Source organism: Halichoerus grypus, chromosome 2 (assembly GCF_964656455.1).
Source record: "Halichoerus grypus chromosome 2, mHalGry1.hap1.1, whole genome shotgun sequence".
Taxonomy (NCBI): domain Eukaryota; kingdom Metazoa; phylum Chordata; class Mammalia; order Carnivora; family Phocidae; genus Halichoerus; species Halichoerus grypus.
In genome coordinates, this window is record NC_135713.1 from 184,650,589 (window position 1) to 184,661,869 (window position 11,281).

The 11,281-nt window shown below is 51.7% G+C and overlaps 1 protein-coding gene across 1 annotated transcript; it reads left to right on the forward strand.

The window, feature by feature from the left end:
* The first annotated feature begins 1,232 nt into the window (after positions 1 to 1,232).
* Positions 1,233 to 7,708, forward strand: SLC35B1 (solute carrier family 35 member B1). The gene is made up of 9 exons (XM_036094932.2): positions 1,233 to 1,668; positions 2,344 to 2,447; positions 2,969 to 3,099; positions 3,371 to 3,401; positions 3,974 to 4,131; positions 5,116 to 5,242; positions 6,011 to 6,117; positions 6,266 to 6,419; positions 7,449 to 7,708. The coding sequence occupies exons 1-9, from the start codon at positions 1,454 to 1,456 to the stop codon at positions 7,499 to 7,501; spliced, it is 1,080 nt and encodes a 359-aa protein (XP_035950825.1). The 5' UTR covers positions 1,233 to 1,453; the 3' UTR covers positions 7,502 to 7,708.
* Positions 7,709 to 11,281: the final 3,573 nt, after the last annotated feature.

The window sequence follows — 11,281 nt, forward strand, 5'->3', positions numbered from 1 at the left end:
CTTCTAACCACAGTGCTCTCCCACTTGTTACTATTTTCGCATTAATTTCAGATGAGGAAACTAGTTTGACTCAGAGGTCAAGAGAATTGTTTGAAGTCCCAGCTAGTGAAGGGGCAGAGCTGGGACTGCAACCCAGGTCTCTCACCCCAGCTACTGTCTGGTGCCCTGGAATCACACTGATTCAGTGGAAAGAGCCACTGGGCGGGAGAGCAAATGTGGGGGCCCCATCCACACTGATGTAAAGGAGACAGGGGCTTGAGGACAGACCCTATCTTCTATTTCTTACCCCTCCCCCTGAAAGATGTTTGGCCTACCCCCAAAGCCTTAGTGAGTCAGGCCTGGAGTGATGGGTGTGGTGCTGCCCTGAGTTTCCTTCCTTTGCCTGAGGCTGTGCCAAAGAAGTGGGCTGTCAGAAGCAGAGAAGGAGCCTCTACCCAGATAGCAGCCAGAGTCCATTGATTAAGTGGGGTTTGGGGGTTATAGTGGAAAGTCCTGGGGTGTTGCCCTAGCTCTTGGTGTCCGCAGGTGGAGGGCTAACACTTGGATGAGGGATGGGTCCAAAAAGGAGGTCATGAATGGGAAAGAATCTGGAGGGCAGCAGGAGGGTTTGTTGTATTGCTGGTGAGGTGTAAGACCCCGGAGAAAATCCACTTTGGTAAGCTTCCATTTCCACCTCCAGGATGTGAGGAAATAAGATCAGAGTTGAGAAAGTGTAATGACTAATGATACCTTAAACTTGCATAGCACACTTTACAGTTTTTGAAACACTTTCACAAACCTCAGCTCATTTAATCCTCAGAACAGTCGAGAGGCGACAAGGTGGTTGCTACTAATTGTCTATCCCAAGTTTCCAGGCTGGGAAAACTGTCGCTCGGAATGTAGGCGACACGCGTAGGTTACCCCTTTGGAAGCCTAGTGATGTGCCCTTAGAAGGAGGACAGCTCTCAAACGCCAGCCTTGAACGCTCTTCTTGCAGAAGGGGAGGCGCTGACGCGGGGCAGCCGCTAGGGGGCGCTGAGGGTCCACTGAGACTTCCTGGCGTTAGGACCCAGCGGAAGCCTGACCGCCGACTGGGGAAGAGACTGGGATTAACCCGGCCGGCCGCACCTCCTTCCAGCTCACCTGTCTGTCTTCGCACAGCGCAGCCAATTGGTGACCTCCACATCCTTATACGTCATCATTCCCCGCCCGCGTAGCCCCTAGGCCATCCCGTCGAGCTCTGGGTCGCAGTTGTCCTCGAAGTTGCCTGATCGGAAGACTCCGGGGGCACAGCATTAATGTCAGGGCGGGTGGCTCCCTCGGCCATCAGGGACGAAGCCGAGGTCCCAGGGCGGGTCTCCTTTCCTTGGAAACGGTTTCTGGGTCCCAAAGCCTTTCCCTCCCGGAGGCCCTGAGCCGGCAGCTCTGGCGGTGGCTGCTGGGGCCTACTGGGCGGCGGTCGCATGCAACTCCTATGAGGCCCCTGTCGCCGGTCGGCGATGTCCGGCTGGAGCTGTCGCCGCCGCCGCCGCCGCTGCCGCTGCCGGCTGTGAGCGGGTCTCCGGTCGGGTCGTCCGGGCGTCTCATGGCCGCTAGCAGCTCCCTGGTGCCCGACCGGCTGCGCCTGCCGCTGTGCTTCCTCGGCGTCTTTGTCTGCTATTTCTACTATGGGATCCTGCAGGAAAAGATGTGAGCGGGTCCCCGGGACCGGAGCGCAGACCTGCCCCCTCTCTCGCCCCTTGGCCCGGTTGGCGGGCCCCCCGCCCCTGGCCCGGCTGTTCCTTCCTGCCCGCCCCCAGCCCCCGACACCTTTGCAGCCGCGGCTGAGCCTGCTCAGATTTCCCAAACGCCAAAGTTGGTCTCCGGATCCTCGGGACCTGGTTATTTTTCTTCTCTTGTTTTTCTGCCTAGCGTTCTAAGGGCTTGGGCTTCACAGGCTGGCAGTTGTACCCCGTTGCACACACAGGTTTCCTTGCCTGTGCCAGCTCCTCTCTGGTACTTCCAGATGTTTGCGGACAGCGGATTCTTTTGCCCCCGGCCTTGCTGCTGTAGCCCAAATCCCTTCATCTGCTGCTTGGGGTACCTACCTCGTTTCACCGTCTAATTTTCCACGTTTCCTCTAGCTCCATCCTTTACGGATATTCTTTCCCTAAGCTACGGGATCAGCAGGCTGGGATGTCTGGCTTCTAGATCCAATAAAATCAGCCCCTTTTGTGAATGAGGCCAGTGAACCTTACCAGACTGTCCCTACATCCAGAGAAGCAAAATCGTTTTAAAGCTTTCGGTGACTCTAGACATACTAGATGACACTGAGTGAAATACACTAATTCTTCTCCTTTTTTTTTCTCATCATTTCATTCTTAGAACAAGAGGAAAGTATGGGGAGGGAGCCAAGCAGGAGACGTTCACTTTTGCCTTAACTTTGGTCTTCATTCAATGTGTGATCAATGCTGTGTTTGCCAAGATCTGTGAGTACCTATCTAGCAATCTGTTGTGTGCCCCCTCCCTGTCCACCTTTAAGGTTTAACTGGCAGCACTCCCACCCTCTTTAGCGTTTTCAAAGCCTCTCTGTTCAGTCAACTCTATTTCCTTACATTAGACCAACTTCTGAGTCAGAAATGTGCAGAGAATGGGTCTTCTGTGTGCCGGATCCCCACTGAGAATACTTAATTTTTTTCTTCTTTCTTCCCTTTGATTTTCTTTTATGTTTCCGCTTCAGACGTGTTTTGAGCTGCTCTCTTTGTTCCCTGGGGGCTACAGCAGAGCTAACGAGTCCCTTGAACTGAATGAGCCCCCATTCCTGCTCTGCATGTGGTCTTGTGTTAGGTGTAGGTGAGATTGGAGAGTTGAATAATCTTCAGAGATTTCCCAGTCTAAGAGGACAGAAATATCTTGTGCCTCTCGTCTTATTTGACACATCCCTTTCATGTGGCTTCAACTTTGGTTCAGTTCACCAAGTTTCTGTTATACATTTTTTGTCTCTTCCCAGTGATCCAGTTTTTTGACACTGCCAGGGTGGATCGTACCCGGAGCTGGCTCTATGCCGCCTGTTCTGTCTCCTATCTGGGTGCCATGGTCTCCAGCAACTCGGCACTACAGTTTGTCAACTATCCGACTCAGGTGAAATCTCAGGGTGTGATGAGGGTTGGCTCAGATGTTTGAAAAGACCTAAGAATTCTTCGCTCAGGTCTGTGACTTAAACAAAAGAGAATGTGTTGGAGAAATTCAGAGGGCAAAGAACCATAGATCTGAGGTCTAGTGGTGGTGGGTTGGCCATGATAGTCTGTGGTTTCTGGTGCAGGCCCCACGGTTACTTTTCTTAACAGAGCACCTAGCACAGTGCCTGGCACATCCCAGAGGCTCAGGTACTATTTGCTGGATTTCGTTTCAGGTCCTTGGTAAATCCTGCAAGCCAATCCCAGGTAAGCGGAAGCAGATGGTCTCCCTCTACCATCCTCACTCTTCCTGTAGCAGGCTCTCTACTCCTCTGCTAGAGCTATGTATCCCTTCGGGGTTGTCATCTCATCACAGCTATCTCCAGAGCCGGCCCTCCATCCCTTCCCCCTGCCATCCTGTCCTCTGTATCGCTTCCGGTGGTGTTGGATGTGCATGGGCCCGAAGCTAGAGACCAACCTAGGCTGCTTCCCGTGCCAGTCATTTTGGTGTCCTGGGTGCTTACATTGTCATTAGAGTTGAGTCCCATTTTGATTGTCAGTTTCTTCCTCTCAACCTCTCTCTCATCCACTGTCCCCACCCTTTCCCTGTTCCTTCTTGGATCTTTCACCTTTGTTCTCTGCCTTTTCCTTGCCTTCTACCCTTTGTTCCCCCCGTTGCTCAATCCTCTCTATCCAGGTGCCAGCTTTGCGCCTTCCTCTTAGCTTCTGTAGGCCTTCCTTCTCAGACATTGTTTTCTCCCAGGAGTCTCCTAAGAGGACAGTGTTGGGCTCATCAATGCCTGTGGGTACCCGAATTTTCCACTGTTTCTTCCCTGTAGTCATGCTCCTTGGAGTTACCCTCTTGAAGAAGAAGTACCCAAAGGCCAAGTACCTGTGTGTGTTGCTAATTGTGGCCGGAGTGGCCCTTTTCATGTACAAACCCAAGCAAGTAGTTGGGATGGAAGAACACACAGTTGGCTACGGAGAACTGCTTCTGGTATGTGATCCTGGTGGGAAAGGCAGCCTTTTCCGGTAATCACAACCAAGGAGCATCCCACCTGGGCATGTGAAAGGCCAGTTATGTGTCGAGAGAGAGATTGCGATGCTCCTTGCCCCCCATTTCTCGGCTTTGTCTCTTGTTGCATGGCCCCCGGCTCTCCTAAGGCCACAGTGGGAAGCCTGAAATATTGAACAACAACGCAGCTCTCCTGGGGAAGGGGTGACTCTGAGGCCTGTGTTTAAGTGCTGGTGTGAGGCCGGAGAGACATGAGAGCAAATAGGGAAGGAATAGCGTGTCACTCACTGTGGCTTTCTGAGAAACCTGGAAACCAGAGTTTAAAAATAATACTATAATAGCTCTTGCTTACTGTGTATTAGGCCTTGTTCCCAGTGGTTTACCTATTAGTTGGTTAATTTCTACAACAATAACCTTATATATGTTATTATTTCCATTTTCCCTATGAAGACCCTGAGACACAGAGAGGTTAAGTCACTTGCCAGGGTCACACGGCTATGAAGTGGCAGAGGAAGTGGCTAGCTTGGCCCAGGCTTCTAGTCTGGGCAGTGTGACCAGAGAATCTAGTCTGGAGCGCCCCTCCAAGCCAGGAGGCTAACAGGCCAGTACCAGACGTCCTTTCTCTACTCTCACGGGAAAATACATGGCTCAGCATGGGTTCCAGGCCCCTGCACGCGAGGCTTCGTGGCACTGCCTTGGGAAGTGCTAGGCTTCCCATCCCACTCTGATTACATTACTGGGCGGCTCAGATAGGCTGTCGTGCTGGTGCCTGGGTGGGGCAGGAGGCAGTGAGCGTGATCTCTCCGGACCCTCCACCCGTGACCGAATGCTAGCATTTTGTTCTGAGGACTCTGACTTAAGATAGCGGCTTTGTGAGGAGTCTCAGAAAAGTGAGAGTCCTGTGTCCTGGGGTAGGGAGGGGCCCTGGTGGCCTTCTTGCTGCAGGGTGCATCCTCTCTTTTCCAGTTATTGTCTCTGACCCTGGATGGACTGACGGGCGTTTCCCAGGACCACATGCGGGCTCATTACCAAACAGGCTCCAACCACATGATGTTGAATATCAACCTTTGGTCGACATTGCTGCTGGGAGCTGGTAAGGAGCGGTTCTGCTGTTCTTCCGTGTGTCACCAGAGGGCAGACTGCCGTCGTCCAGTCGATCCCTAGCGCGGGTGCTGGTTGCTGACTTTGCCCAGGCCGGAGGCCTGTCTCGGCTGTAAGATGCCCTTCTGTCCAAGCCCCTGGAAAACCTTCTTGGAGAAACTTTCCCTGGCGGGCTCTGCTTGCTCCTCATGACTGGCACAATCATGGGTAGACCTGTGCCAGTTTCCTTGGGGGGACACGCAGTAGTAGGTCACGGGGGTACCTTGGGAACTCACCTTCTTCTGATAGCGATGACAGACTGGTATTTGGTGTATGCTGACTGTAGTGTGAACACGAACGCATGTGCTTTTAAATCAGTGCCTCCCAACCTTTGTTCAAATCTGGGCGCACGCGGGAAGCATTTTTGGTACAGCACAGTGGGGTTCACGGAGGAGGCTGCTGATGGCTGGAGGTGGCCATGCGTGGGGCTGCCTTGAGCTGGGGATGTGTGGGTCAGTATCTCCCCAACATCTGAGGATCTCCGCTACCAGTAACTTTGGCAGAAGTAGCTAGTCGACTCCCAAGCCTCTCTCGGGAGAGTCTTTAGTTAGTTTGTCTAATCAGAAAACTAGGAGCAAGGTGCCTGACAGGACGGTGTGCACTCCGTCCCTGCACTTCCCGACGTGCTGTTCCGTGGAGTACTGTCCTGGGCTGCGTGTAGGCACGTGCGCTGACGCAGGCACACGGGGTGCGCCATTCATCCTTTGCCGTTTATTCCCAGGAATCCTGTTTACTGGGGAGCTCTGGGAGTTCTTGAGCTTTGCCGAGAGGTACCCTACCGTCATCTATAACATCCTGCTCTTTGGCCTGACCAGCGCCCTGGGTCAGGTGAGTGCCTCGAGACCGGGGAGCTTGGCTTCCCCAAGGGAGCCCGAGCCGGCTGGAAGAAGAGGGCGGCAAGCCCAGCCCTGATGTCCTGTCACAGACTTTGACCTTGGGGCGGAGCTTTCTGACCCCGCTTTCTCGGTCTCTCTAGAGCTTCATCTTCATGACAGTTGTGTATTTTGGCCCCCTGACCTGCTCCATCATCACCACGACTCGAAAGTTCTTCACCATTTTGGCCTCTGTGATCCTCTTCGCCAACCCGATCAGCCAGCTGCAGTGGGTGGGCACCATACTCGTGTTCTTGGGTAAGTTCCGCGCGGAGCTCACGTGTCTGGGCGTGTGCAGCAACAGTCTCGGGGCTTGCTTTTTTCTTTTTTCTTTTAATTAATTAAGTTTTTGAGAGAGAGAGAGAGGGAGCGGGGAGGAGCAGAGGGAGAGGGAGAGAGAATCCCAAGCAGCCTCCCCGCTCAGTGTGGAGCCCACCTCGGGGTTCGATCTCAGGACTCGGAGATCCTGACCTGAGCAGAAATCAAGAGTCGGACGCTTAACCGACCGAGCCACCCAGGTGCCGTGTGAGAGAGCTTTAGATATTTCTTTTCCTGAAATGTATATTTATGAAAGTGATTTAGTTATTTTATTTTATTTATTTATTTATTTATTAAATACAAATGCTCTTTTTTTTTTTTTTTTTTTAAGATTTTATTTACTTATTTGACAGAGAGAGAGACAGCGAGAGAGGGAACCCAAGCAGGGGGAGTGGGAGAGGGAGAAGCAGGCTTCCCGCCGAGCAGGGAGCCCGATGCGGGGCTCGATCCCAGGACCCTGGGACCATGACCTGAGGCGAAGGCAGACGCTTAACGACTGAGCCACCCAGGCGCCCCTATTTAGTTATTTTAGAGAAGATGTTTTTAAAAAAGGAAAGGAAGCATTGCCTCTAATCCACCCTTCCCAATGAGCATTTCATTTTATCCTCCAGTGACATGGGCTTCCTCAGACACTGAACAGGATAAAATTGTTAAACTTACTCCCTACCAAGTTGTGCTGCCGTGGATGAGCTGAGAGAACTAGCTGAAGTTTTGACATTTTTTCTTTTAGTTCTACTGTATTTTATAATATATACATAATTACCTGTGTCTTGGTGATTTTTCTCATTTGATGCCATACTTTTTCTCTGAGGGAGTTCTATAAAACCAGTGTTTGGAGTTAGTTTTCTTTAAAGCCCCAATTTTGGAGAACCAAGGCTGACCTTCCCCTCCCCCCCATGCCACTGTCAAAACCATTGGTAGGTTTCATTTTTCCTCGTAAAGCTAAGCCCATCTTCTCCCTTTTCATAGGTCTCGGTCTCGATGCCAAGTTTGGGAAAGGAGCCAAGAAGACATCCCACTAGGAAGAGAGAGACTACCTCCACTTCAAGAATATTTAAGTTATTATCTCAAATATGGACATCTCTTGGGCAAATGGACACAATAGGGATAAAGGACTGGGCTCCAGTCTGTTTTTGGTTTTTGTGTTTTTTGTTTTGTTTTTTTTTGTTTTTTAAGAAAAGGAAGCAAAATCACATATTCTAAAAAAAAGCACTTCGATTTTAACAAGACAGAGTTGGCAGTTTCTGTTCTGGATGACCTGGAGCACAGCCTAACGCAAAGAGAGAAGGGGGAGGGAAGAGGCAGAGCTTGATGCTCTTTGCCCAAGCTCCCTCTCAGGTGTAGGAAACCCGGTTGGGTGGCTAATTCCCCCAAGAGCCCAAGCATTGTAGGGAGGAACTTGACTAGATTTGCATTTGGGCTTGTGGCCTCTGTTCCCACAGGTGAGGGTCTAAATCTGCCAGGACAGGTGGCTGGCTGTTGGAGCCAGAGAATGTCAAAATCACTTTATCACTTCAAGCTCTGGTGGGCAAATATTTCTTTAAAAACTCCAGATACAGTCTTTCCTCAAGAAACCTCCCTTGAGGTTGGGGGGGAAATGAGCCCAGAGCCTCAGAGTCTGCTGTGTTTTCACATTTCCCCACGGCCTCCTCTTCAGCCAGAGCTCAGACAAGCCGAGTGGGGACCCAGTGTATGTACCATGAACAGCTTGGGAAGGTCGATTCCCTCCCTCCGTCTCCGAATCTGTTCTCGGTCCACCTGGTCCCCTCCTGGGGAGGCTGGATTAATCCTATTCCCCTTTTCCCTTCGGTTGCTAAAGCATTGCCGTCCTCTGCCGCTGTGGCCGCGCCAAGGTGTCCCCATGCCAGCTTCTGCCTGTTGAAAGGGATGCTGGCGGAAGGCATGGTGGCTGGGTGCTGGCACAGAGCCTCTCTCAAGTTTCCTGGGTGGCAGTGGGGGGAGAAGGCGGAGCATGGAGCGGAGCCACCTGCCCACGGCCGCCTTCAGAGCTGGAAATCGCAATCCTCCACGGACCAAACTTTACACATGAAAGTGCATTTCCACCAGCTGCAACTTTCACTCCATCTGTTCAGCAGCCCCAGCCCCTTGGCTCTCCAGCTGGGAGCCCAGCCTCCTTCCTGAGCGGCTGCCTCCCCACCCCTCCCCAGCCTTTCAAGCCAGCCTCACTGGCACTCGTGTTGCTCTCTAGGGGCCCTGGTGTCGCTGCAGCTCCGCCCCCAAAGGTCCCCTCTCATTTTGAACTCCTCCTTGAGAGAAGAGGTTTTAAGTACATCTGGCTGAATTTCCTTCCTTCTCCACCCCTCTCCCCTCTCTGGTTTTTTTGCTTTTTGTTTTTTTTTTTCATCCCAAAGTTTGCCTCGATTAGCCCCTTCCCTTCTGGATTGATAGTTCTTCCAAACTGTCTTCTGTGGATTGGATAGGTGGTCAGAGCGTGTGACCAGTGCCAGGGGCCTACAGGCCCGTTCCCCCGACCATCAGACCAGTCCCCTCCACCTCCAGCCCCTGCCCTTCCCAACGAGCTGTCTCAGAGATGCCTAATGCTAGGCACCACGAGCAAGACAGAATCTTCGAGAGCCCAGCATGGCTCTCACCTGCCACCAGGTACGTCCTGCCTACTGCGTGCCAAGAGCCCGCTGCTGGTGTGTCTGTTCAGCCCCCCGTCTGCCCGTCTAACCCATCACTCCTGTGTGCCACATCCTGTGCACTTGCTGGGAGTTCAAAGCTGAGTAGGACCAGTACTTACCCTCGGGGGGGGGAGTCACAGCCTCACGGGGAGCCAGGTAAACAAATCAGTGCATCTCAGACGCGCAGCGCCAACAACCGAGTGTCTGGGCAAGGCGAGGCTTGAGCTGCAGCATGTGGGAAGATGAAAGGTGCGGGCGGCGGAGCCAAGTGGGAAATGGGGTTTTCAACTGCCCACCTCCCCCCCGCCCCCATACTCCTGCCGTCAGTCAGGTCAAGTGGGAGCCGGGGCTCTGCCCTGAGGCGGTCGTTCAGCCCGAAGGGGAGACAGGTGGAGATGCGGCCTGAGCTGCCGCCGTGCCTGGTGGCACGCTTACCTCCCAGATCGGGGGGACCCGAGCGTGCCAAGTTTGACCGAAGTCAGCAATGCTCTGTCAGGGCATAAGGGCTGATAAATGTGAAATACCAGGCAAGTTCCAACAAAAGGGAGTGTTGATCGCTAACCCTGGGCGGCCTGATGCCTCAGGTTTCTCAAGATCAAAGGACTTTTCATCTGTAGTTAATTCTCAGCTATGTGTAGAGGGGAGGGAGCCAATACACAAGTCTCCCTGAACACTATGTTTTCAGTTGGGGGTGTACTGTACTGAACGCCTATTTTGGTCAAACCATCAGGTTGACCTCCGCTGTTGGTGCTCAGGCTCATGGAAAAGCGGTTTGTCCATCTCCTGGACACAACGTGGCCTCGTGCAAGGGCAGGGACCCACCAATGTGATTTGGGGTAACAACATGGGGAAAGCTATTCGGAATTAAACATTAAAAGAAAGAAAATCTACATTGTTTTTAAAGGGACAGTAATTAAACATTCCCTGTGGACCATCTCTCAGGCGAGGCATTTAGGAACGGATGATGTGTTTTCCCACAGTCCTGTGACACCCTGGCAGAAGAAGACCGGGCAAGCCCCTGTCCCTTACAGAAATGGGAAAAACAAGTTAGGGAAGGCTGGGGGACCTGTGGTAGGTCCTTGGGTATGTGCCTACGAGATTAATTAGAATTCAAGGTTCCCTGAGTCCTAGTCACATCTTGGACCTGTGCCCTCAGAGGGGGAGAAGCAAAGTTCCTCAGGAGACCCATTGCCCGTGCTGTCTGGTCCCACTTCTCGGTGGAACAGTTTGCACATTTAATGAGTGGTGGTGCTGGTCACTTTCTCCAGATGCCATGGCAGAGAAATTATCCTGGGTCTCTGCGGGATCATTCAACCCCTCTCACTGAAAACACACCAGCTGTCTTCAAGAGCCACAATCTCCTATGTTTATGGAATTCCTTTCCCAAAGCTCTTTAGTTCCTGAAAATTTGTCCTCCCAACACTCCTAGGGAGAGCTTAGGCCAGGACAAGTCTCCCCTTTTGTTTATATATATACATATATATATATGCCTGAAACCCCCCAGAGCGCATCAGCTGGAAGTCCCATGGCTGTGGGAAGGCAGGGCCCAGAAGTGAGTCTCCACTTCCCACATGTCAGAGGTCAGGGAGCTAAGCTACTGGTTCCCAGCCATTTGGATTTCCTGGTCCAGTAGAATTTCCAAATAATTTGGAGGGCTGGCTTTCCATTTTTTTTTTTTTTCTTTTTAAGTAAGGACATTAAAAAAAAAAAAAACCTATCACCAATATGACTTACAAGTCATTTTAACTCTAAAAATTTTAGGAAAAGCTCAGAATAAAGGACCCTTCTTCCAAAGAAATTATAGTTGGAAATCATACCGCAGTGTAGATGAGATAATTTTTTAGTTACAGAAAATGTTCAATGTAAAATGTTCTGTGATAATACATCGTAGGATCTATCCTTACGATTGTTCGCTCAATACAACTTGGGTCAGTTTGGGGGCTGTATTCCACAATGCAGTCCACTGACCCTGGAATGTCACACAAACATGCTGACAAAGATGGAAGCAACCGACAATGAGGTTTTTACCTAATTTAGAACATTTGGAGAGCGTCTGAAAACAACATCCCCCCGGACTGGGTCACTTCTGCCTTCCCTCTATAGGGTTGGGAGGAGAGCAGGCTGTGGGGATCAGAGAGCTTTCCAGTAAGGGCCATA

Excerpts from the sequence above, each read along its gene's own strand:
- SLC35B1 (XM_036094932.2), top strand. The coding sequence starts at position 1,454 with ATGAGGCCCCTGTCGCCGGTCGGCGATGTCCGGCTGGAGCTGTCGCCG. Across the intron at positions 1,669-2,343 it reads GGGATCCTGCAGGAAAAGAT|AACAAGAGGAAAGTATGGGG; the intron begins GTGAGCGGGTCC and ends TTTCATTCTTAG. Across the intron at positions 6,420-7,448 it reads CACCATACTCGTGTTCTTGG|GTCTCGGTCTCGATGCCAAG; the intron begins GTAAGTTCCGCG and ends CCCTTTTCATAG.